The sequence below is a fragment of the Chlamydotis macqueenii genome, chromosome 1, assembly GCF_036417535.1.
Source record: "Chlamydotis macqueenii isolate bChlMac1 chromosome 1, bChlMac1.mat, whole genome shotgun sequence".
In the NCBI taxonomy this organism is placed as follows: domain Eukaryota; kingdom Metazoa; phylum Chordata; class Aves; order Otidiformes; family Otididae; genus Chlamydotis; species Chlamydotis macqueenii.
In genome coordinates this window covers 14,572,639-14,600,017 of record NC_141556.1, presented here as the reverse complement: position 1 = coordinate 14,600,017, position 27,379 = coordinate 14,572,639, and the positions used below count along the sequence as shown (strand labels likewise).

General features: G+C 41.5%; 1 protein-coding gene across 3 annotated transcripts in view; it reads right to left on the bottom strand.

Annotated features, from left to right (window-relative positions):
• LHFPL3 (LHFPL tetraspan subfamily member 3) overlaps nucleotides 1-27,379 on the bottom strand; it is a 247,942-nt gene that overhangs the window by 69,402 nt on the left and 151,161 nt on the right. For 2 of the 3 annotated variants that reach the window (XM_086746188.1, XM_086746179.1), the window contains exon 2: nucleotides 8,590-8,826. In XM_086746188.1, coding sequence (XP_086602314.1) covers nucleotides 8,590-8,826 — 237 coding nt within the window. Of the gene's footprint in view, nucleotides 1-7,620; nucleotides 7,746-8,589; nucleotides 8,827-27,379 lie in introns of those variants that run through there. The other variant, XM_086746171.1, reaches the window with a different exon arrangement.

Here is a 27,379-nt window from a genome sequence, read left to right as displayed (position 1 = left end):
AAACATACCCACACACTGACAGAGGGCACGTGGAAAGTCAGCTGAAAGTCACCTCTGGGCACAGCAGAGTCACAGCTACTCCTGGAAGAGTGTCCAGCTCTGGTCCCACAATTTAAGCAGTGCTAATAAACTGGAGGGGACACAGGCCATCCTACAGCCTGTGTGATGTATGAAAGTAGTTTAAATGGTCATGCTGATCCTTTCAGCCTCTTACCAGACACGGCTTTATACAAAAAGCAATGAGTTTTGGTTTCAGTGTGCAGGTACTAGACAGGAACAATACACTGAGTAATTAGGAGAGAATCAGCCGGGAACATCAGAAGGCAGGAACTGAGGGAAATAGCATACAGGAACCAGAGCAATGTCAAATGTCAAATGCTGCCACCTAGAAAGGTGCAAGTGCTTTGAGATGAAAGAGCATTTTGAGGTGAATAACTTCGTGCAATGAGATCCTCATGCCAGCTCATAATGATCCTGAAAATTTTTAGATTTACAGAACTAAGGTGAAGATCATTCGTAAAATCAAATGTGCTCTGGCGTTGTAAACACGTTTAGTCAAACGGGATTGCAGCTAAACCTCTATTTTCAGTTCTGCTGTGTCTGTGGAGTACATTTCATGCTAAATGCTCTTGAAGTAGGTGCATAAAAATATTTCTGACAGCTGGAGTGCTTGCATTCCAAAAGCCTGAAAGACTAAACATAATAACATGGACCATGTGATACGAGCAAATTCATTTATTTCATTTAAAAACACGACTTAAGAAAAAAAAATATATATACAAGAGATAGGGAAAACATCTTTGGATTATAATTTCACTTGTTATCTGTTGTGCTCCTTTCTAGCAAATGAATTTAGTACACATCTATAGCAATCTTGAGTGCAATATTACTCATGAATATCACATCTATCTATCAGTAGGGAAGGGGATGTGGATGGTGGGGTATGATAATCTCTGTGTGTGACTAGCCCTACCCAGAATGCAATATGTGCCAGCTACTTTCCTTTTACATATCATGTCTTGTGAAATATCTCTGATCTTTTGTCCAAGCTTCAAAACACCATTTCTAATGCAACTACCAGTGATGGCACCGTCGGACTCATCATTTTCCAGCTCAGTAAATATGATATTGCTTGTAACAGGCCATAGGTTTCCTTTTAAGTTCACAGCACAGGTCGCCAGATCTGTCCAGGCTTTGTACGGACTTGTCTTGACCAGCCCAGAGATCTGTCTGTAGCCTGTAACAGCACTGTCTAATGACTTCACCCCCCATTCCCATGCATCATGCCACTCCGCTTTGTAAGGCTCAACCTCTCTGTGCCTTGCTGCCCTACAGAATTTTTCAGCTGAGCACAATGCCTGTGCAATGTACTGAGTTTCCTATACTGTTTGAGAAGCATGTTTTTGAGGCTGCCTAAATTTTTGCTACCAGCTTGCCTTCAGGTTCCCATAGTTGGTCCCTCATATCATGAGCTCATTCAATGAAAATTATAATTTCTTTAACTGAACTATTGTATGAGACTCCTTAAAAGGTGGGATCCATATTTCCATGAGACACAAAGCAGTTCACCATGTTTTTCCTTCATTAATCAGTGGGGAGCTAGGACTCTTTATTCATGGTCTCCAAGTTCTTCAGTTAAGTAATTAATGCATACGTTTAGGACTAATTTTACTTTCTTATTATAGAAAGTAGAGCTGGAAAGGAATTGTTGGATCAGCTGATGTATCAATCAGCACTACTGCAAGATTGACCTTTATTTAATAAGGTATTTTAATCAGCTTTCAACTTTTAGTTTTGATGCCTCATTTGCCTCCCCTTAAAAGTATCATCATTTAGCCCACTGGCAAAGTAGTTCCCTGACAAAATACTTTTATCAAGGCTTAGTCTCAGAATACATACTTCGATAATAATTCCACCACTATGTATTCTTGCTACAGCAGTGCTATAAGAATCTTCATCCTGGAGAGATGAACTTCACCCTGACACCACCACAACGAAATCTCCATGTTTATCTTTATAAAATGTTATTCATATAGTTGCAATCACAACCAAATGGTCACCATTATCTAAAGCAGGAAATTTTGGGGAAAAACTCAATTAAAAAAAAACCAAACCACTGTTAATTTGGCTTCTAGCTGTGGGTTTCTAGATGAAATACATCTTGCACTACTTGCCTGCTGCTCTTATACTCAGAGCTCCTCAAGTAGCACCTCCAGCTCATGGAGGTGCTACCTGAAGAAAATAAGTTGTAATTAAACAAAGAAATTCACACCTGGAGCTAATTGCAGGGATGCTAAGATAGATGAGTCACTTGTTGGTTGAAGCTGAAAGACAACATGTGAACTCTTCACAGCTGTGACAAGACTTTGTTCTTGGCTGACATGGCAGAGAATCATGTTTTGAAGCTATAAATGAAGGCCAGAAATTCTCAACCTTGAACCTATGGCTGTGGGCTTCAAAGAAGAGCTTGATTTTGCCTTTGAAAAGCAGAGTACCTAAATACTTCTCCTTTGAGGCAAGAGCAGAAACCTTTTGACGTAGTTCCAGCTTCCTCTGGCCAGCTGCAGCCTGGCAAGTGCATGTGGCGGGCTGTCTACAGCAATCCATCACAGATCACTCCCCACTGAGTGTTTTTCCACATTTCCCTTCTCAAGTGGAAATTCAAGTGGCCAAGTTGGTTCTGAGTTCAAAGTCACCTTAAGAGCTTTGAACATGGAGCCACACACTGAAGAAGCAAGAGGCTGAAGTGGGTGACTTTCAAACTCTTTAGAAAGGAAGGATGGGAAGAGACCAGCCAACATGATGAGAAATATCAGTCTAAGAAAGGGAAAAGAGTAACAGAAATTGTGCATTTTATTTTTGAAAGTATTTTTATTTTTGAAAAGTACATGCTAACTGAAATGAAAAGTTGCGTACACTGAATTTGTTGTGTATCAAGAGGAGTCAAAGGATACACAACTTTACAAAGAAGGGACTATATAACTTTATCAGACAGAGAACATGAGTATACAGGGATACATATGGTGCTCTGACTTGATTTGTACTCTTTGTTGCTACTAGGCAATTATTTTATGCATTGTAGCTATACATGAAAACTTAAATCAGGTATCAATATTCATGTTTATTCACCAAATTTTGAACAAGTTAGCCTGGATGTTTGTTAGCGTACACCACAAGAACTACATGAGAATCAACAGGGCTTTGCAATTTTGCAGCAGTTTGCCCATGTGTTGTGACCTGAGCTATTTTCCTTTTGAAGAATGACAGCTGATGCGCACTCTGTCATGTAGTCCCTCGATGGGACAAGCATGCTGCTGGCCTCCTGTCACTCAATATTCAGATACTAGGGCTTTTGCAGATGGCTTTCTGTTGCAGCAACAATCATGTGGGTAGACTATTCCTGTTTAAAGAAGATAATTCTCTAGCCAAAAGTTCTCAAATCTCCATGCAAGACTATTTTTTCTCTTTTACAGAAAACTGCTTTGTCATCAAGAAACAACTTCCCCTTAGCTTCTGTCTTTAAGCATCTTTATTCTGCAGTGACTGCAGCTCAGGCAGATGTGTGGAGCCAGCCTTCAGCAACGTGGATCAGGCCCTAACACCACTGGTATGGAGAATTACGAAGGTATAAGCGTCAACTGGCAAGTCCTGGGCTGGGCATCCTGCACTGTGCTCTGCGACGAGCTCTCTGCAACGTGGCTGTTGGGAGTGATGTGGTGTACTTTGAGTCTGTGTGAGTTGCAATCACTGCAAGGCAGATGAATCCTTCAAATCTCCTGTCTAGCTCCCTCATCCTTTTATCTATTTCAGCCCTTGGCTGAAACTCCAGGAAATCTTTAGTGCAAATTGCTTATCTGTGACCATACGGACCCCAAAGATGAGTCAAATGTTACACATAAACATCTTGTGAAGCTGTTCTATTCATCAGAAAAGCCACAGCTGTCCACGAAGCACATAATCCACCTGCTCTGACTGATATTACTTAATAGGATAGTTTCTTCTGAATTCTCTTGTATTTATCACTCATAATGCAGAGCATATTACCACTTTCAACCATAAAAGTAATTGCTTTGCACTCTCAATTTTTTTTGGAAACTTCTAATTTGGTCTCTGTAGCCTTTGGCCAGATCTTTAATTGTATGTTGTTAAGACATTACAGTTCAAAATTTAAATTATGTCATTACACAACACATAAAGATTTATGCCTGATGTTGATGGCTCACTGAAAATGGTGTTGATGAAGCTTAAAGCAAAGATGAATTCTGACTATTTTTGTTATCACCCTGCATGCCATTAGTTTAATAACATACAGACCTTTAAGGTATCAGCATTAGTTCCTATAAATTAAAGAAAACCTTGTATTACTGTTGTCTCCCCTCCTTTTGCTACTGGCATAAACATAATGTGAAAGTCTTTTTAGAAATACCTTTTTTTTTTCTTCAAAAGGAAGTTTTTTAAATGAAAAAGGTACAGATTGTTGTGTAAAATTTGCATGATTAGGAAATTGCATTACATAGACTATAACCTGAAGAAAGTCTGCTAAACTTGAGTTCTGTTTCTCAGACGTGAAACCCGTATGGTAGTCTACTCTCACACCTAAAAACTAAGAAGTGAGTAAGCACTATTTTTATCATGTAGCGAAAAACTAAACTTTCTTTTATAGCAAAAATACAGCCGTTTTCTGCCATGAATAATTTTAACAGTCAAATTCCTTACTTAGGAGCATTCATTAACCCATGTTAATATCCAGAACTGTAGTCATCAAAAGGACAGAGCAGGTGGGCAGTTCAGCACAGTAAGTCTACAGAGAAGAACAGCTTGCTCTTTTTCTGTCATCTTCTCACCTTTTTGCCATCTTGGTGTGCTTCATATACTTTTAACTGTTTCCTTGTCACCAATGCTCAAAACCAGCTGTGGTGCCAGGTACTCACACAGCCACCGCAGACTCTTGCTAATGAGGGAGCTGACCTGCAATGAAGCCTCCAGACAGAACTATTACCTGATGAAGAAAACAGCTGCCCAGCTGTCTGATCATTGCTTCATAATATCTTGTTCTTGAAAGGTTTTCCACATAAATGAACACTGCTGTGACTCTAATTTATTGTCTCTTCCCCTCCACTGAGCTACCACATAAAGATATCTACATGCGTGGGGCAAAGCCCCAGCAGCAGAGGAAGAGCTAACAGGGCAAGCTGAGGTTCCTCTGGGGTACAGTGCTGGTTGCTCCCCAGGTGCCTTCTCTCAAAAAGTCTGATGGAGCCATGACTGTCCCTTAAGGGGACACCTTGCTTATCATAGGCTATGGGATATCCAGGCCTGTGACCAGAGGACATCACCATCACCAAGCGGAAGGGGTCACTGGGGTCCCACCCTGACCATCCAGCCACATTTTTTGCCTCTTGAAAGACAGTAGCATTGCACAGACTCCTCCCTGAGAAAGGAAGCTGTGAGGGGTTTGGAGAACAAGTCTTATGAGGAGCAGCTGAGGGAAGTGGGATTGTTTAATCTAGAGAAGAGGAGGCTGAGGAGAGACCTCATTGCTCTCTACAGCTACCTGAAAGGAGGTTGTAGGGAGGCGGGTGTTGGTCTCTTCTCCCAGATAACTTGTAATAGGAAAAGTGGAAATGGCCTCAAGTAGCGGCAGGGAAGGTTTAGGAAACACTTCTTTACTGAAGGAGTGGTCAGGCACTGGAACAGGCTGCCCAAGGAAGTGGTGGAGTCACCTCATGTTCTACCAGCTTCTTCAGCATTATAGTGTAAATAATCATCATCCTCCCTAACCACAGACCACAGCCCCAAAATGGTCACCTGAGCCACTGACTGCCAGGATTACAAAACCTGCCTCACAATCCTGGCCATATGAACACAAAATCTTCCTCCTAAACACTGTTAAATGACTTCTAGCTGCAAAAACACGAGTACTGCTTACACATCCCAGTGCCTGCTTCAGAGTGCAGACTTTTTGGCAGAAATCTCTCCTTGGTCTGCAGGGACCATGGCCCAGAGCCCTGCTCCATCAGTACAGTGTTTGGGATAGCAAGCTGTAGTCCATCTTATCATAGAATCATAGAATCATAGAATGGCTAGGGTTGGAAGGGACCTTCAAAGGTCATCTAGTCCAACCCCCCTGCAAGGAGCAGGGACATCCCCAACTAGGTCAGGTTGCTCAGAGCCTCATCCAGCCTGGCCTTGAACGTTTCCAGAGATGGGGCCTCCACCACCTTTCTGGGCAACCCGTTCCAGTGTTCTATAACTCGCATCGTAAAAAATTTTTTCCTAATTTCTAATCTAAATCTACCCCCCTCTATTTTAAAACCATTACCTCTCGTCCTATCGCAACAGGCCCTACTAAACAGCCTTTCCCCATCTTTCTTGTAGGAGATCTTGTACAGAGATCAGAGACCACTGGACGGAATTAAGTGCTTGTGCTTTGTTGTCTCGGTAGGAATTTGCTCACTAGGACGCAGGCAGGTTTCCTGGCATCCAAAAGGCCAGAAGAAGAACTGAACTCTGGACAGCAAAGTGAGAGTTGGTGCTCTGCTGGCACTGGTACCTGCCCCATCCCCTGCACTGATGGGGGTGGTGATGTCCACCACTGCCCCCACTTTGCTCTCCTAGGACTCCTCTGTGGCTGTGCCTGGTGGCAACACATGCAGGTGGAGAAAGGCCAGGGCGGCTGCAGGAGTATGTATACTTGCCCTGTTGTTGCTTAGCAGAAGCTTTTTGTGATGAGCAGGAAGAGGATGGCCTTTTTAGAAGACAAGTTGCCTTTTTTTCTTTTCATTTGAAAAACTGGTGAACATCAGGCTTGACAGTGAAGGACAAAGTGGGGTGAGTCCCTTTTTGTTGAGTTCTGGTTTGCTTTGAAGCTGGGGGTGTGGTACATTTCTGTGCTTAATTCAAGGAAAATAAGCTGCTGAATGATTTTGTCCGACATGCTGAGGACCAAATGTTCTGGCAGGAGCTTGTGCCAGCGACGTGAGATGTGATGAGCCTCCAGAAGCTGCTTTTTGCTCATAAGGTGCCAAAACAGATTAGGTTCTTTCATACGAGTAGTTGTAGGGTTCATGAGTTCCGTACGGTACAGACATAGTTCCGTACGCACACACAGTGCTGATGCCAAAAGCACTTGTGACATAGCTGTGAATGCTATTTTGATAAGTATTTTAATTTTAAAATGCAGATGAATATTATCCTTACAGAAAAGGGCGACAAGGACAGTCCTTGAAACTGATGCCCTCAGTTTACCTGCAGGACAGATGTACACACGCAATTGCAAAAGACATACACTTTCCTTAACCTACAACATTAATAGGCTCTAACCAGGTCTGGAATCGCATGTGAGATTCAATCTTCAAGTCCATTTATCTTTGCGCTGAGTGTGCTGACTGTTTGCAACTCAGCAAGCCGGGGCCGGTGTGCTAGTGCTTTCGGATGTATGGATAATGGTCCTTCTGGAGCAGGACTGAGACCAGCTGGTTTCGTAGAGCACAGGCTGCCAAACAGCTTTTGATTTCCAATCCAGTGGTGAAGGGCTCCTAATATCTTTGCTATTATTAGAAGCAACCTACAGAATTACAAAGGTGGGTGAGCTGAATGCAGAATCCTGCACTACTAGATCTAGGGGACACTCGGTGAAACTAGTAGGGAATCAATTTGAAACAGATAAAAGAAAGTACTCTTTAGCAGTCAGTAGGGAGCTTCAGGAACTCGTTGCTGCGTGATGCTGTACAAGCTGACAGTATCTGTAGGTTCAGAAGGGATTAGACAGATTCAGGGAAAAGGGGCCCATTAAAAAGACAAGGCAGGGACTTGCCCTCTGTGGTACCTGTCATATCAGACACACAGCAGTGGATGCTGGGGGAGTACAAGGCGAAGGGGCTGCAGAAATCGGCCAGGCTTGCAGACGCTCTGCTCTCTACTGGCCTGAGCCAGTTTCATGTTCTCCAGCTAGAAGTGCGTTTTACCCCTAACCCGCTGCATAAATATTCAGTTACTACAACATCCTAGATTCCTGTGAGCTGACTAATGAACTCCAAGCAACACAATCAAACAAGAACTAGGATTCCTCTTCATTCCTGGCTCCGATCCTTAGCCCACCAGTGCCTCATTGTACAGGCAGTCCCATCACACAGCTCATTGAAAATCTCCCACGACAACACTCCCTCCAAACCATGCACTGTGCTAACACATACGCCATATTACAGCCATTCATACTACAACGCAAAATCCTAAGGGAACAAAATGAACAAATCTGGCATGGGGTGCAGAAAAGATGGTGACAGTGACACTTACATGCTAATGAAATCATGTACAAGTGGGTTACACAAAACCATCCCATCTACAGCTCTAAAAACTGTTAAGGATAAGTCATGCATAGTTCAGCAATTATGGCAATTTCCAGCTTTGTTAGATTTTGGAGGCTGAAAAACAAAACTTCCTCTTCTTCCTTGTATTTCTTCTTTCCCAGCAACTTAGGAAGTAAGTCAGCATGCCAACTTTTAAGCATAAATAAAATGAAAACAATCATTGTTTTTAAGCAATTGCCCTTGAGGCCACCCCATAATAGTGTTTCTAGAGCAGTCCTACCTTTGTTTTCCAACTTGAGCTCCTCTGCTAGCAAGCTGTCTTGTCTGTTGCCAAGCACAAATGCCAGAAATGAGAGGATCAGGGCGTCCAAGATTCCAATAATCGCCAGGATATATGCCCAGCGGACTGAACAAGCCCCCAGCGTGTACTTGTCTGTCTTTTCACCACACATCCGTTTTACCTCATCTGAATCCCAGCCATCAGGAAAAATCATACAACCCAGGACGAGACAGGCAGCTTGGAGAAAAAAGAAAAGGAGAACAATGGAATAATGAGACCAAACTTTCATTTTGATGAGAACCTACACAGTTATCATTAAAGCAACACACTTTTCCATCCTGAGCTTCAAAGCCAGGTTACTTAAAAATAAGTTACAGAATTACATGCTGTGATTAAGTATTTAGTACAAAAACCTAAGATACAACATCAATTGTGTACCTTGCTTAAAAAAAAGAAGATACATCCTGAATTCCTGGCTGGTTTTTGTACCAGGACAATCACATTTTCCTGGTGAGACTGATTTCTTCATTGTAATATGAAAGGCTCACACAAACAAAAGGGGAAAATGATTAATAACCCAGATATTCAAAGGAAACATCAGATTACTGTCAAATGGTCAGGAAAACAAACCAGAGAAAAATAGAGGAAAAAACCTACCCATCATTTCTGGTAATCTAAATGCTTGTAACACACATAGGAAATAGCAAGGGTTTTTTTCTTGTCAGTTTGCAGTACACCTTTAACTGAAATGTTTTATGCATAAGGTTTGTACTCCTCAAAAACACAAGAAATGAAAGTGTTCTGCAAGGAAAAATAAGCTGTCAACATTGCTGTCAACTTCTGATCTAGTTCACCTAAGAAATCACCACATGACGTCTCAAACATGAAAAAGCGCTGATCCTTTTAACACCAAGAAAGACGAAAAGCCTCTGCCCACGTGGAAGCTGGCACAAGACTTGCTGACCACAGGACACGTGTTCTGTGGTCACTGGGGAGCAGCCTCCATGAAGATTGTTTGCTCCTCTTGCTACTGGAGTGTGTGCTTTACAGTGGAGGGACCAGGACAGGGATGCAGCAGCAGGGCTTCTGCCCCTGAGAGGATATGATGTGTCCTAAGGTGGTGATGCATCATTACAGACACACACACAAAACAGAAAACCCATACACTGAATATTCACTGACATGGTCTCTCCCTACTGAGTCACTAAGTGAGAGAATCCATGGGCTGAGAAAACATGCCAATACGCCAGTCCCAAAGGACTGGAACAAATGTACTTCTGCGTAGGATCTGGCTTCCCACTGCCCACAGGCACTGTCACCAGGCACAGCTGAAGGAGTGCAGCAAAGGCATGACTTGTACCTTGCCAGTTGCTTTTGGACAATGTATTTCCCTGGGAAAACCCATGTGGGTTGGCCCTGCTGTGAGTGAGGTGATGGACCAGGTGGTCTCCATAGGTCCCATCCAACCTGAATGGTGGGGAGGTGGCACATTAGTACAGAGGGCAGAGCAGCTGCGTACTCACAGCACATTTCCTTTCAGAGCAATGGGAATAGTGGAGGGATATGCTTAACTGCAGCCCTTGGTCGTGCTGACAGACTCATTGGCTTCGCTGAAGCAAACAGCACTAGCCAGGGCAATGGCATGGCGGCATCCTCAGTAAAGGGGGACAGGATACAAAAATTAAGTAAAATAAGAAAAAATTAAAAATAAAGATTATGTTGAATGGGTTCATTCCTCAGTTTTTATTGCATTTAGGATAATCAGAAAATTCATATGCTTTCAGTAATGATCTGTACTGTCTGTTCTAACTTAGAAACAAGCATATTCCCAGCATAAGCTCCTCTTTCTTAGTATGGCTGATGAGATACAATGAATCCTAAACCATGTTTTACAAGTCTTAATGTTGTATCGGCACACTGTGCTCTAAACTGCAAGTATATGTGCTAATTGAAAAAAATACACTGTGTGGCTTTCAGCCTTTGAAGTGGTTGCTGAATCAGAACTCTGTTTGGAAAACATAGTTTATACGTAGAGTCGCTTGTGCAACCACACCTGCCATCGCTGTGGGAATAGCAATGATTTCTTGTCTTTTCTGGACAAGCATAGTCACTGTCATTTCATGTACCTCTAACGTCCACAAACAGAAACACATCTGCACTGAATCAATACGATGAAATGCTGGAAGAAGGATGGGAAACCAGAGCTTTTGACAGCTCCACAATTGCTGTAGACAAAGCCTCAGTAGCACGTCTGCAGAAAGCATCTGACGTAGAATAAAAGCTGCACCTAGCACATTTGACAAATTCTTCCTGAGCAGTTAATTTGTGTGAAAATATAACAGCTTATAATACTTTCAAGGACAATTAGGCTTAGAAACAAGGACAATTAGATAAGGACTGATTTACTCAGAACATGCAGGTTGGACAAATTGTAAGCTGCCTACTGCCTGCCTTAACTCATTTAACACAAATTCATAAGATGTTCCAAAGACTTCAGAGCCAAACTGTACAATAATTTTGTACAGCAACCTGATCTAGTTGGGGATGTCCCTGCTCCTTGCAGGGGGGTTGGACTAGATGACCTTTGAAGGTTCCTTCCAACCCTAACCACTCTATGATTCTATGATTCTATAATTTTCTTTCTTGAGCTGGTTACACACGCTTCCAGAAAGATTATTTCTCAAAGTCAACACATAAGGATTGCCCTCACAGTTGCAAGGGGCTCCACTGAAATGATGCAGCAAATTTACATACTTCTGGTGCTCACGAAAATGTTCACATTTACCCAGGTAACTATTGACAAAAGCTTGATTTACTATATAACAGCAACTACCAAAGCCAGCTTGCTTTTATTAATCATCCTCAAAATGAGAGGAAGCTTAATACTCAGTTAATGATCAATAGATGTGGGATTTTTCTGTTAATTTTGCAAGAATAATTAGCAAACACTGACATCTCTGTGGTTTTTTATTACGTAGCACATCAGACATATGTTCTTAGTACTTTCTAAAAATAATTCAACTTCGTTGTTTTCCACCTAGGTAATTAAAAATGTGGGCCCTTATCTCAGGAACTCAGTGCACAGCTTCCAAGCTGTGCTCCTCAGATTTCCAATTAACTCATCTTTCCTGAATTCTGTTCCTGCACCCTTTCATATTCTTGCTTAACTTTCTGGAGTCATTCTATTGATTGCAGTTGGACTTCTCTTGGTAGTAAGACACACAGGGAAATGGTGGTTGGACTAGATTCCTTTACATAAAGGCGGGTATCAAAATGGGGATATTATTATTATTTCCTTTGCCTATACAGTTTAAATGCCTTCTACTAGGTGACTGGTTGGCCAACATCTTCAGATGCAGGTATCATCTCTTACCTGCAGATGTTAACATACATAAGATTATTCAACCCCTAGTCTTGCTGAGGGAATATTTTGCACTGAATGCCTTTAAGAATACAGACTCACTCAATAATATGAAACAGGTAATGATTCATTTATCAGCTACAGGACCGAAAAGATAGGTACAAAATCCACCTACCGATCGACTTTGTATTGCTAGAAATTTTTACATTTTAATCCTTCTAAAGAGGATTAGAAGATCCTTCTCCAGAAGGAAATTACTTTCAGTTTTATACAAATTTGAAAAATGGAAACCATTTTATGCAATCTCAGTGAAACTGCTAAGAGATTATTTTATTACACAGACATGGGTCCCATATCTTTGTCTAAATTTCCAGACTCCAATGGCAATGTCACTGAAAAGGAAATGTAACAAAGGCTACTACTGTTTTACTACTATCCAGTATTAATAAATTCAGAAACTTTTGGATTTGGTAAGCTCACCTATTGAATGAAAAGACTTCAAATATCAGTTCCTACAGACTTTTTAAATTTAAGTAAGGAAAAAGTTAAATCTATATTGGTTGAAGGCAGTCTTCTGCATGTGAGCTGAATACCTCGCAGCAGCAACATCGGCCCGAGCCTGCAGACAGCCCAGCCTGGGACCTCTGCAGCTCACTAAGAGCTTTCTTCAGAAGCAACAAGGGCACATTGATAAATGACTGATTAGTGCCACCGACACCATTCAGAACTATTTGGGCAACTGTAAAACAAGAATCATATCCACACTGTTTTCCCTTTGGTTGTTCGAGAAAACTCCTGGCAGGAGTAGTGCCTTCGTAATGATGGCCCTGGGCTTCCTCCAGTCCTTCTTCTAATTTTCATACAAGACATGGGGAAACAAAGGGTAACAAATTGTTTCTTCCACACATTGGAGTCTGATGAAGCTTTTCAAGCTTTAAAAAAAATAATGAATAAGTAGTAGCTAAACATTCCTGATATACATTTTCTTTTCTTGTTAAAAGCTTTTTTATCCTACGAACAGCTAACAGAAACTGTCACATGGTTTTCCTTTAGGGCTCTGAGTGACAAGACAAATTATTCATACTAAGAGAGGGAGTCCAGGATCTTACCTCCTGGGACGAAAGGATGCAGATATGACACTTTCAGAGACTGGAAACAGACACTGAGTTGTTGCTGGCACTGACAAAGTTGTGACTCTGACCAAGCTAATATTATCACAGCCCGCGCTCTTGTGCATGAGCTGAAATGGTAATCAGCAAGCAAGTAGTTCATGATCCTCTGGTCGTGCCAAATACGGTGACAGATTAATATTGTATCATTGCATGGAATGAGGTTCTATTTATAAAAAGGCTGACTGTTATACAGGAAACCAGTGCCGAGAAATTCCCGCTGGCAGGACTCCTCTCTCATCTTCAATCTTTTCCTGACAACATACCCAATTTGCTTGCATGTAGAGTATGATGATGGCAAGTTTCTTGACAGGGAGTCAAAAAAAATGCAATGGGAATTATGCTGACTGTAATTTTCTTTCCATACTCACACAGGCAAGAGCCTCCAAACCTCCACAGCTCCAAAAACTGAGAGGTTCTTTGCTTTCAGATATTTTTTAAAATGTTATTTACAAAAACAGAGACCCATTAAATGCCAACAAATTGAATAAAGTTTTTGCCAGCTGTGTTGGCAGAGTGAAATTCCAGGACAGAGTGAAATGAAAAGTGAGGACTCTAGCAGGGTACATTCATTGGGACTACAGTCTTTCAGGAGCTTGTACCTGGGAAAGAAAGAAAGGATCAAATCAGTCCCGAGTGAACAGAGAGGCTGCACATTCATGCAGCTGCGATTGCTTTGAGTGATATGAACTGTACTGACGAGTGGGAGAATAATTCTCTGTGTTTACATTTGTGTTCTGGCTTGGAGCAAATGTGTAATTTTGAGGCAAACCCCCTGATTCTCTCCATTTACTGATTCCATTCACAGAAACAGTTCTGGTGCATGTAAACCAGATTATTTTCGGAGGAGCTTAGAAGTTCCTTTCCAAAAGTTCTTCAGTGCTGGATGGGGACCTTAAAATTCTGACTCAATGTGCAGGCTTCATCACCACAAAACCTGTGCCTAGAAGAAGGCTATTGAACCATGCAGAGCTGCTTTAACACCTGAAACGGTTCTTGTGCAAAAAAGCAAATGTCATATAAGACTTTTATTTGCTGCTTTGTTTGAAGACTGCCAGATCCAGTCTCCAGCTTTGGAGAGGTTCTTCAGAGAGGTGCCAACTGGCTCTCCAAGGAGATGAGACAGTCTGTTAACTTGTGCCATAAGCAGACTGAAAGTTTCTCTGGCAGCAGGATATCTTGCTGGTGCTCATATAGGGTTGCTAAGCACATTATTGCTGTTGGGTATGAGACAGTCAGTGAGAAAAGTGGCACAAAATTCAAGACTCAAGGGCAGTGTTCTTGGAGAGCTGGAATAACAAAATCACATCTGGACTTCTGTGCCCTGGGCTCCCATGTGGGATAAGGGAGGTGCCCTGTGGAACTTCTCCAGGACACTGATGTGCCACCTTGATCTAAGTGACACATACAAAAGCAGACCTTCCTAGAGAGGCCCAAAAATGCTCCCCCTTGACCCCACCCAAGTGAAGGAGCAAAGATTTGTGGGCTAATCTTCCTTAAGAAAGCTTCAAACAAAATGTATAATGGGGACACTTGCTCTAGGAGACAAGAGTACTCTCATTTGAAGTAAAACCCTAGAACCACATATGATGAGGATATGAGAGGCTTCAGCAGTAACTGTTTTAATCTAAATATTCTCTTATTTTACATAATCTTACTTGGTAATGTAGACAAGTCTGAAACTCTCCACAGGATTAAGAACATTTATAGACAGTGCTATGGGGGAGAAAAGGAGAAGAACCTCGCACTACATTCCTGTGATAAAACAAAAGACCCGATACAATTATGGCCACTTGACTTATTAGGGCACTGACTTTTTGAGGCCAAATCTGTTAAGAACATATACACTGAGGGCTGTAGAGCACTAGAAGAGGTTGCCCACAGAGGCGGTGGATGCCCCATCCCTGGAAACATTCAAGGCCAGGTTGGATGAGGCTCTGAGCAACCTGATCTAGCTGAAGATGTCCCTGCTCCTTGCAGGGGGGTTGGACTAGATGACCTTTGAAGGTCCCTTCCAACCCTAACCATTCTATGATTCTATATTAAGAGATACGTGTATTTCCCATGCAGATTTTAAGAAAAGGAAAAAAAAACCACTAAATATTCAGTGACTGGACAGCAAAGTGAAAGAAAATAATATTGTGAAAAGCAGTAGTGAGGTAGCTGTAGAAGACTTGCCGTAACTTGTCTGAGTCAACAGACAATCGAGATATTTGGATGCCTTCTAGTTATGTTTAGACAACAAAATGGACAAATTTGATCAACTGTTGCATGATGTGAAGCTGGACAACAGAAATATGGTTGACCAACAGCCACTCTCAAACACAAGCACTAAAGAGCACGAGTTGCTCAGAAACATGGAAACAATTGGGAAAGTGAAGTAATGTTATATGTGAGGAACGTGTTAAGCTGTAAATACCTAGAAAAGAACAGCAAAGATAGTGCAATCTACTTAAGATCACTTGGGGGAAGGTCTGTAAGAGACATTTTACTGCACTAAGGGGGCCTGGTTTAGACCTCAAGTGTTGGATTCATGTATGGATACAGATTTCTTTGCTATGATACAGAAATTCTGTGAGGGGTTGTATCATCATGGGAGCACTTAACTTCCAAGTTTTGATCATTAGCCATGGTAATTAAACTTTGAGATTAATGTAGCTCTATGAATAATTTAGTTAGTACAACAGCTGTCTTAGCTTGAGCATACAGATAATATAACAGTATCATAGATTTTTATGAGTGTGCGGCAGGTGACTCACAAGATGCATCCCAATGACTCTTTGCAAAAGATCACAACTTCTGGTGTTCCAGTCATGGTCATAGGCAACAGGTATTTATAGTGCCTTTCCCAGAAAAAATATGGAAACCAGGGACTACTAATGGATGCAGGCCTAATCACCATGTGGGCAAAAAATCCCTAGAAATGTCATGACAACGAGTTGCTAACAGCTATAGCAGAGGTAAATTACTAAGTAGTGAAAAATGGGTGAAAATACGAACAGAGATAAAAATACTTCTTTACAACGACGCAGGTATGGGAGGTGGTACAGCTAGAAGCCCACAGGAAGGTTCGTGTCAAAAGTTACATTTACACCTTTTCACCTCCTGTGGTGTTCACTGGCCCTGGGATCTAATAATTTTTTTCTTCCTATTTTTCTGTTTAAAGTGACTAAAATAACACGAAAACTGTGTCATAGCCCAGCAGAGTTTTTCTAACATGTCTTTGTATCACAGAAGGCGTGTTACAAGCTCTGTGTGTCAGCTCAAGGTCCATGACCAGAGATCACAGAAGGACAAAGCTGCTTGCAATGCAGGAGCTCAGAGGGCCACGACCTGGAACTCAACATCCATGAAGCCAGGTTGTTTGACAATGCAAGGATTTCCAAAAGCCGCTTCTCTCACATGCTAGAGTCTCCTGAAAAAGAACTGCATAAGTAATGAAGGAACTACTTGTTTATATTGCATCCTTGGGGTTTTTTTTTTGTCAGATCACAGCCATCTAATGCAATTTTGGCTTGGCTTTACTTGGAAACAAAACCTACATTTGAAAGTGTTTATTTTGAATGCTGTCACAGAGGCGTGTTACAGCTTTCTAATTTAATGTTAACTTCTCTTTGTAGAACCTGGTCTTTAGCCAAACCATATCAAACCATAGCATACTCGATTTAATTAACGAATAAACTCAATATAAATACAGTGTGGGCTACAGCAGACAGACTGGAGAATAGGTGCTACTATGAATGGCATAGACTAGACATCGCTTGGGATTTATGCAGCTGACGCTTCATCACAAGTTACTGATCCAAGCAGTGAAGCTATTTTAAACACAGTTTTGGTAAAGAGAAGGAAGAGCTGAAAATAATCTTGCCTTCAGTGACCATGAGTCAATTCGATTTAAACAAAATGAGAATATGAATAAAAATGATCCTGAACTTGAGTTTAGAAAATGCGTATTTCAAAGGGACAAACTTTGATAAGGTAAAGAAACTAGCTAACAAGTTAACTAGACTGAAGAAGTCCATACTTAATTGTAGGGAATGCCATGAATTTCTTTCAGGCAAAGATGTAAATTTTCTGAAGTATCTTGACAAGATGAATAAAATTCCAAGGGTACTTTCAGCTTCATCTGAATGAGTAGTAAACTCTGTTTCCGTCTATCTTTATTATCTAATCCCCTAAAAAGCTTTGGAAAAAGGAAAGAAGGTGTGAGCAGAGACCTTAGAATTCATAGGAAAAGGGACTAGCTAGCAAAGAAAAACACATTTTGGATGTTAGATAATGCAGATCTAAAAGACAACTTGCCAGAAGTCAAACTGTGCTAAATCTTTCAAGAGAAATTGAAACAAAAAGTCAAATAATCTTCAATTAGGTTAACAAAGAAAGAAGAAAAGCAGTTGTGGAGTGAGGCTGGGGCTAGGACCTAATTCTTTGCCTCATTTTTCAATGAGGAGGATGACAGAGAACAGGAATTCAATGCCCTGACAGCTGAGCATGAACATTTGGAAAGGGGACCTCCTGCCTCCAAGCGCATAGCAAACCTAAAATGATCATAATGTGCTCAAGCTGGAGGAATGGACCCTCCAACCCTAAATACTGAAAAAACCAACACTGGAAGGTTTTTTAAACAAATTTATTATTGAGATACTGGAGAACAGTACATGTGCTACATAATTTTTAGGAAAAAAAACCCTGAGAATTGAAAAGTAATTGGAGCAAACACTCACTCATCAATTTGACCTTCGTTCTTTGAATAATTATTGTAGGAAAGAATAATTAAAGACATGGAAAGAAATACAAAGTGGAGTGATGTTAGTATGGTTCTATCTGACAGCTAGGAAGCAGTAACTTTATAAAAGAAAAGTAAGTAACACACTCATCAGAAAGTATTTGATGCTGTATCATCTAGAAACTCTTACTAACCTGGAGAAAACAGAGATTAGCATGAGAATTTAAGGTGCTTACGGTACTTGTTCATGGGGAGCTGACATTTTTTTGCTTGAAGGGAAAGTCTTGAGCTGTTGTGAGGATACATAGGGCACCTGAAGGATCAGCCTGGGTGTCAATCATTTAGTGTTTTCATTAGGAGATTTGGCAAGAGAGGAGGTTTGGTAGTAAAATCGACAGATGGGAGACACTATCAATGCAGAAGACTATTGGGACAAATGGTAAGGAAGCGAAAACATGAGTATCTCAATTAGCCCTTAGAGGATCATGAGTCATCGGTAAAATGCACCTGTGAAAAAGGTAAACCTGAGCACTGGCAGTGCCAGGGAAAATTTTTGCAGCATAATGTAAGCACTAGAGTCATCTGGTGCTGGTGGGTTCTAATCTTTAAAAAAGTGATGTTTGGAACAACCAGTTAATCAGAGCAAGATTATTTTAAGATGTAATTTTAAGATGTTATACTTGAGGAAAGATATTGCATGATGCTATAACTGCCCATAAGGGGATCAGATCTGATGATTTAGTAGGTCTTTTCCAGGCCTATGTTCCAATGAGAAGGCTGAGAGATAAACATCTTCAAAATTAATAAAGAAGAATATCTAAGGGGAATAGCAGCCAAAGAATTATGAGCTAGATGGAACTACAGAAAGCTAAGATCAAAAATAGTGTTGTCTATATCAAACTGAGAAGAAAATCTAGCAGATAAATGAGGGTAAGAGGCAAAGGAGTTCACTATTGAACTCTCCCACTGTGGTCTTTATAGAAATTTGCCCTTTCCCTTGTTTATTAAAGGTTTGAAAACATGATGGCAAAGAAAGAGGAGAGGCATAAAGTAATTTTCTTTTTTTTTTTTGCCAATCCTCATCCAAGCTGTCCTGACTTCCCTTTAAACATCAAGCAACTACAACAGCCTGGGTTTGTACTTGGGAAGCGCATGCCTTCAACTTCTTTCCGAAGCTACTGCAATTGCACACAAATCTAAATGTGCTGGTGAGTGGGGAAGCCTGGGAGTGCACCACCCACCATTTTCAGGATAAACATGCTAAAGTTCTGCAGGCTTCTGAGATGGAAGCAAGATGCAGAAGCAAGAGATATTCATACAAAAAGGGAATTCCTACAACTCAGTCTACAGCAGAGTCCATAATAAATACCACTGTTTCAGTCTTTTGCTCTTGAAAACTAACAACTTCGCAGTCAGTAAGTACTCACTTGCAGAAAAAGGAGGTGAAAACCTCTAAAAAACCACGTAGTGTTGCCTAGAAAACAAATCTGCATGCCTTATGGTGCTGGTGCACTGAAGAATTTTACGATTACTCTGTATAAACACAAGAGAATGGATCCCAGAGAGGGGGAAGAGCTATCTAACTGGAAGGGCAGTCTTGGCACCTGAACAAATGGATACAAACGGTCCAGGAATACATTTAGGCTGCAAAATAGAAGGCAGCTTTGAATTGTCAGGGGAGAGGTGCTGGCACAAACTCTGTAGCTGTAGCCAGGCTGAAAAGTTTTAAGTAGTCCAAGTTGATGCTGTTAAAGTTATTAAAGATGGAGTTTGATCAGTGTATTAAATAATTATTAGGATATGTTTCTCTGTGAGGCTAAATTCAGCTACTTTGGGACTTTAAAATAACTGCAAGAACTTAAAGGTCTTACACCATGTATCTACAGACATCAGAAACTGGGATCGTCACTTTTCTCAGCATATGAGCTTTGCCGTAGCTGCAGAGCTGGACACAAGGACAACGCAAACACCACCTGTTTGAGCCTTAGGGCTGGAGCAGCACTGAAGGCAAACTCCAGGCTTGAGCACTACTGCCATTTTGCTGAAAAACCTCAGATTTATTGTCCTTTGACCATAAATCTTAGTAAAACTCTACCTGGATAAACCTTGCCCTGTATTGTAGTCAGTAAAGCATCTTGCTGACTGTTTTTCTTCCTATGGTTACACGCTGTGAAATCAGTTCAGCTTACACTGTGTAACCATTGAGTTCATAACCAGCAAGGCCTCCCTTGCTGGTTGTGATGGCGTTGTTACCCAACTCCATCCACACTGCTGCAGCCCTCAGCTGCAGGGGCTTGTGTGCGTCTCACCTGGTATGTGCCATGGAGCACACTAACAGCAATATTAATGCATTAAAGAATTAGCCCCCACAACTACTGCTTCAGAGGAACATCTGGGATGACGTCCTGGTTGTGTTCACCGTTTCATTTACTTGTCCACTTAAGGGTATCTGAGAGTCATGATTGGAAATGATTGGAAAATGGGGTAACTCAACCATCCAGTATGTGAAATAGCACGGGTCAGTAGTCAACAATTGAGTGACCAATTTCAAAATAGCCACCAAGAATTTAACCAATTGTTATCTGACCTCTACTTCGCTGCCTGTCATGCCATGAAAGGAACACAAATGATAAAAACACTTGCAAGAGGAAATGAAATAAAAGGAGAGAGGGGGGCGAAAAAGATTTCTTAAATGTGCTGAGCTTCTCTTCCATCTTTGCAGCCCCCCTCACAGTGCTGGTGCAGAACGCTGACTCAGCATGCTGGGTGGCAGATGGGGAGCAGTGAAACACGTGCAATACAAACAGCTGCCGGGCACATCCCTGCTCCTGCTCTTGGTCACTGAGGAGCCGGAGAAATCTCTCCTATGAAAGCTGATCGAGTGATTAAAGGAGTTGTTTGGCAGTGGATAAGATAAATAGCCACTGGTGTGGTTTCTCTGCTGTAAGCTGAGACGGAGGTTCATGGTCACTGTGATGTTCTCTGCCAAAGCACGGCTATTATTCCCAGAACATAATGCATCATGATAAGGAAATGTGACTTAATGTTGAAAGAAGAAGTCTTTTAAGATCTACAATTTATAGGCATTCAACAACCTGTTTGTGGGCACAACAGCCACATTCCCTTTGCCCAAACTTGGAGCTTTGTTTTTCCCATGTACTTCAGTGGAGAGAGCTAGGTTTCAGAGGAAGTGCCTAAAGTCAAATAGAAAGATGACATGATGGACAAGGAAACATTCTGTCATCAGCAAGTGTCCTGGTTTTGGCTGGGATGGATCTAATTTTCTTCCCCGTAGCTACTGTGTTTTGGATCTAGTATGGGATTTGGTATGCGAAGAATGTTGATAATACACTGATGTTATTAGTTGTTGCCAAAGAGACCAAGGACTTTTTCAGCTTCCTAGATTTCGCTAATGTGCAGGTGCAAGAAGTTGGGAGTGATATAGCCAGTGTAGTTGACCCAAACTTGCCCTCCTAGTAAACTATCTTTATCTTAACCTATGTGTTTTTCTTTATTCCTGATTCTCTCCCCTGTTCCTCTGGGAAGGGGGAGGGTGAGCAAGCGGCTGCGTGGTACTTGATTGCCAACTTGAGTTAAACCACAATAGCAAGGAAAAGAGAAGTAATTGTGTGCATTGGCAGAGCAAGGGGAAGGCTCTTGTCCCTCTTGTCTTTTGTAAAGCATTAATGTTTTGCTATAAATTACCTGCAGTTGACTAAATGCTGTGCTTTCTTGGACAAGTGGGAACTGGACTCACCCTCTCCAAGACATTGTCTCATCCTCCAAGTATTAAAATTAAAATGTGTTCAGGATTCATCAGTTTCCTCAGGGTTGGGGATCTCTCCATGTACTCTGCCAGAGGGCTCCAGCTAGCTCTTTATGGGAAGATTGGGCTCTAGACTAGTTTCATTCCCCTCTTTAAAATCAGCAGCCTTCCCAAAGCCAGTCTGCACCCTGCTCCCCGTCTCCTCTGAATGAGGGGACCCATGCTTGTACTTCAGAGTGGTTTGTCGGATAGGAAAAAAAACTGAGAAGCACCTTTACGCTGCAGGCAAGTGGAAGTGGGTAATGCAAAGCTAAAGGCCTGCAGAGGGGAGGACCTTAATATGAGGAGGAGATGGGCAGTTGGGAGGCGGGAATATGGGGCAGTCTCCTATGAAAAGGTGGAAGCAGAAGGAGGCAGCCTTGTTCTTGAGCTGGAAATGTTAACGTTTAACTAAAGTAATTTCAATCTTTTAAATCTGATTTCCAAAGCAATGCAGGCCGATATTGCACATGGACCGGCACAGAGGCAAGGCAAGTTCTGAATGGATGATAAAGGCATCGACTGCTGTATAGTTCCTTCCAATGCCCCTGAGGTGCACGCATCTGTCTTTATGCCTGCATAGCTTGTCATGTGCTATTCTTCACTTATCTCTGCTATAGCTCTTCCTGATCTCCTAACAGCCTCGCTCGGAAGAAAAGAGAAATGGACAATAGGCCCTGAGAGCGCTCGGCTGCACTGCTTCTTCATTAAAGTTGACATTTGGCAGCGAGATCTTAGTGCTTTTCAGGAGCTGATGTCTCATTGAAGCTAACAGCAGCAGAGGTATCAGGGGCGGCAATGTCTCTCCCACTGAGCATCCAAGCTTTGGATGGTGGGAGAGAGCCCTGGAGAATGAGACCAGTGACACTGGTGATCTTTTTTCTCTTTTGCCTTTTTCCTGTTAAAGGGAAGACTCTCCTTTTACCTAGGGCCAAGCCTACGAGACTGCTGAGCCTCTTGAATGCATTGCTTTTGGCATGCCAGAGGTGAGAAAATTTAAAATCTTTGAAAAAATGTGGAAGAAATCTGCATTAATTTTTTAAATATCTTATTATAATTCATCTATACTGGCAAGCACATCTCATCTTCCATTTGCTATCAAGTCTGTCTGATCAATAATGTGTCCCATTTTGTTCAGTATAACTGCAAGAATCCTTGTCTTGGTACTTTGGTAATCCTGGTTCTCCTACCAGTTCCTAACTGTAAGAGTTAATTTGAAATGTCTTCTCACTTCTACAGAGGTACATTTCTGTGCCTTTATTTTTTTTTAGTCTTGCTGGTTGACCCCAAGATTTGCACTATACTGCAGTTTACCAGTTTAGTTGTCAGCAAATCCTTGCGTGCATGCACATGAAATTTCAAGCCCTGCCTAGGTTTATGACATCAAGTTGTAATACCCTTTTGAACATTTTTGTAAGTCCAGCACATGTACTGTTCTAGTGCTGCAATGCCTCTGAGGTAAAGTAATCCTTAGTACTTCCAACACAGCAAATAACCACTCTGGTGCTGATTTTCAGGACTGATGGCCAAAAGTTACAGAAAGTAGGTCTCCCTCCATTAAAAATTTCTGGCATATGTCTGTTAATGTATGCTGGTGGTTTCTGCCTTGGAAATTAAGATATCTATTCAGACATTGAAAGAACTGGAATAACGTAAGGCAAAGCAGCATGCAAGGCAAAGGGAAAATCTGACAGTCCCACCAAAACCAATGAGACTGACATGGGCTGCCAGAAAAGGTGGGTACCTGCAAAGTTGAGTATGAAGCTTGAGGGCTTGCTAGGTGACCTCTGAAATGCCAGGAGTGCGTGCTGCCCACCAGCTCATTAAGAAGGGTGAACTAGGAGATGTGGTGTTTCCAAAGGGAGTAAGAGGACTCTAACCCAACTGGATCCAGAGATGGAGCCAGAGGAAACACAAGTTTAACTGGGACTACAATAACTCTGTCTTCTTTCAAAAATGTTCATAGGTCCTGGAGTCCCGTCCTTTTTCCAGTACTCTCTTTGTAAGTACATAATGGCTGAAAACATGTATAATAGAATTGTTTTCTGAAGAAATTGGTTTAGTTTATCTCTGTTGGTGTGCACCAGCAAAAAAAAGAGAAGAAATTTCACAACTCAAAATATTCCTGAATGCATCAGGCAGCAAGTGTTTCTATCACTACACTGCAAGCAGTTGAAATACAATGTAAAATATATTTGAGCATTAGAATAAATGTATAGAAAATATAATGTCTGCCTCTGAACAATTCAGTAGATACTTGTCATTCAGACTGCTTGATTTTTATAAACAAATGTGTAGAGTAAATATAAACATCACCTCAGCCTATCAGAATTACCACAGGCTATAGTAAGTTAGCAATCTTTAATGCATTATTCCTACCTCTATTACCAGTGACACCTGTGAATTAATTTGTCAGTCTCACAGGACTATTTGCATTGGAAAGCAGCACTGCAAAGTGATGGGGCTGAGAGCTTCTGACCTATTCCAAACAAGTGTGTTGGAAGTAAATCCAACTTACTTCAGAGTTCATGACAGTTTCTCTGGAAAACTTTAGTTTGGGGAGGCACCTTATTCAATCTGCTGACAAACACCCTAACCATGATGATGAAGACATGGGGGTATGGAAAACAGGTTCTGTAATTCTCTCCAAAAGTCCAAATTCAAACTCTGAAGGAAAGAAGAGGTTGGAGTGCTTGGTTCAGGGGAAACACAAGGACTCCAAGAAATGCACAGAAGTGTAACAAAATGCTACACAACTCCTGAGATATCAAATACAGAGAATGTAAAATCAAATTTCCTTAAAAACTGTACAGTAGCAGTCATTCTGCATGGACTCTCTCTATTTGAGTTTGAAGACACAATACCATGTCACAATTTGCCTCTCATTAAGCCAATAAAGATTACAGGGACAACCTGTAATTCATGCAGGAATAGCAGCCTACACTGTTGTCCTGGTTCTGGCTCGGATAGAGTTAATATTCACCTGAGCTGGGTGGAGAACTGAAGCTGGTGGCCCCTATGGCTGGGATAGTTAACTAATTAGCTAACAGCTGGGGTTAATTTACCCAAATTAGCCAAAGGGCTATTCCATCCCATCTGACATCATGCTCAGTATATAAGTGAGGAGGGTGCTGAAGGGAGTCTCCCTGCTACTTGGAAGAAACTAGGTGTGGAGATTTGTTGTAAGCCATTATACTGTATTTGTATTCTATCACTGTTTTGTTTTCTTCTGTTATTACTGTTAAATTTACTTTTTTGTTCAATCTCAACCCACGTGTTTGGTTTTTTTTTGTTTGTTTGTTTTTTTTTCCCCTGGTTTTCTTTTGTTTACCAATTCTTCCCCTGTTCTCTCGGTGGTGGGGGGGGTGAGAGAGAGACTGTGTAGTCTGGTCCTGATTGGGGCTGAACTATGACAAGTGCGCACTTTTAATTTTGCATGGTTTAAAATATTGTATAATGTTTTTCCTTGAAAGCTGGCATTTGATATCTCAAGGTCCCTGAATAAGTCCATCAGGTTCACTAAAATGTGTGAACAGTTTGCTTACAATACCCAGGCAAGGCAAGTACAGTCTATTCAGGAACAGCACAAACTAACTCACAGTGTGTGGAGAGGGCACCCAGCTGCTCAGCACCTGAGTTACCTTGCTGTTGAGCCCCTCAAAATCAGACAGTCTTTCCCCTTAGCCTATCTACCACGAGAATAATATTTCCCATCTGAGTTCATGAGTACAACATAAAGATACACCACACAGCCTTAATAATATAAATATTTGATTCACATCAATTGAAATATGACCAACTTGATATGTTTTCAGCCTAATGAGAACCACATTTAGCATTCATCCATGCAACTACTCAGACAACAGTGAACTTCACTCTTAGTCAAGTCTGAAAGGCGGACTGAGTCACAGATGCAAAGAGCATCTTGGACTCCTTGGCGTACAACTGGTGCTGTGATCCCTCCCACTCCAACTATGATGCTCTGAAGAAACATTCTTATTTGTAGTGCTGCCTTTTAAAAAATGAATCTCTCAAGATCATTCTATGTTAGTACCTATGTAACTCATGATGGTGGATGCATTTGTGAACCACCACAGATGAGTTTCCTTTTGACAAGTCCGTGCATGTGGAATGGAATCCCAGTTTGAATGGTAACTAATGACATACTACAATTCTAGAAATCCACTGCATCAAATTTATTGACAGTGTGCAGATGGGGCTCTTTGCAGCTTTGTAGCAACCCGAGACCAGAGAAATGGACATCTAACAGCGCCGGATGAAAGTAAGCTCAGCTGTTGGTATATTCATATATAAGAGCTACCTCACTGACCAGAGAAGTTATACTGACCTTGCCCAGTGGTTAAACTGGACAATAACAACAAAGTATTTTTATTTGTGTTGATTGCTAGAATTGCTTTTGGTAAGCAAGACTGAGCCATGTTCAATCGTACTAATAGTGTAGCCATGGGAACAAAATAATAAAGTGCTGATACAAATTTGATGGAACTAATTTGTGTATCCAAGAATTATGTTGTCATGTGTTAACTTACATCCTCCTGAAAATGAATGCATGAATTAGTTAAAAGGCACAATTAAGGACTGGTTCTTTGGAGCTTTCTTTCTTCCTGATTAAGCAAACTATTATTTCTGTAATAATATCTTTGTGGCCAGTCAGAGGCAAACCTAAGAAACATAATTATTCGTATTGAATCTCACCAATCCAATCTGACAGTGAGCAGACCTTTCTGGCAGATCCTATGCAAAGCCCTACTCATAGTCTTGTGCAGAAAGACCCATTAACAGCCTCACTTACTTGGATTTCAGCTTCTCTCAATAAAGATTTGCTGCCCTTACACCCTTTGCCAGTCAAGGCTGCCAGCTAATGCTTTCCCTCTTACCAGTGTCAAAGTACCTCTCATTTTTTGGCACTACTGAGTGAAACATTTTGTCTGAAATTTTTTTTTTTTTTTTTGCCAATAAAGAGTGCAGCAGGTCGGTGGGAACATTTCAAACATTCAGGCTGATCATTGTGAACTCTACTGACCAAACGCAAACCAAAAGCATTTCTGAGAAAAACTGTAAGTGCTCCATTTTTATTGAGAATCCCTCGAAAATAAAGTGCATTTTCACCAGAGGTAGAAAAGATGTAATTTGAGGTTCATCTGCAATTGATTTTTCTTGCCAAGTTTGGCAGTGCATGGCTCAAGAAAGAAATGCCACTTTCCACAAACAAATGCTCTGCAGCCTCTGCTGAGTCTTCCAGATGTGTCCCCTGGCCTGGTCCCACCTGCTGAAGCTTGGTTCATAAACACATGCTCCACTCCAGCGCTTGCATCTGGGAAGCAAATGCCTGGAGCATGTTGGCAATGTCCATGCTCTGCGCCTTCTGCACGTGCCCCTTCTCAGTGCTGCAGAAGCAGATGTTGTAGCAGTTATAGGAGCTGCATAAACCAGATCATCTGTCCCATATATAAAAGAGAGAGGAGAGTTCAGCTGATGCAACTGCAGAGATTTAAGCTGATCAGTGGCACTGGTTTCACAGGGTGCTGATGGAGCAGTGGGAGTTTTGCTGGGATGGCTTTTGGTGTAAAAAACCCAGCATGGCAAGGAGCTAAATGTACACAGCTCCTAGGGGAAGGGCGAGGCTGGAAACGGTCCTCTTAACAGTTTTTACTGTAGACATGGCTTGGGGCAAAAGTTTCATCTAGATATCCCTCAGCCCCTCCTTT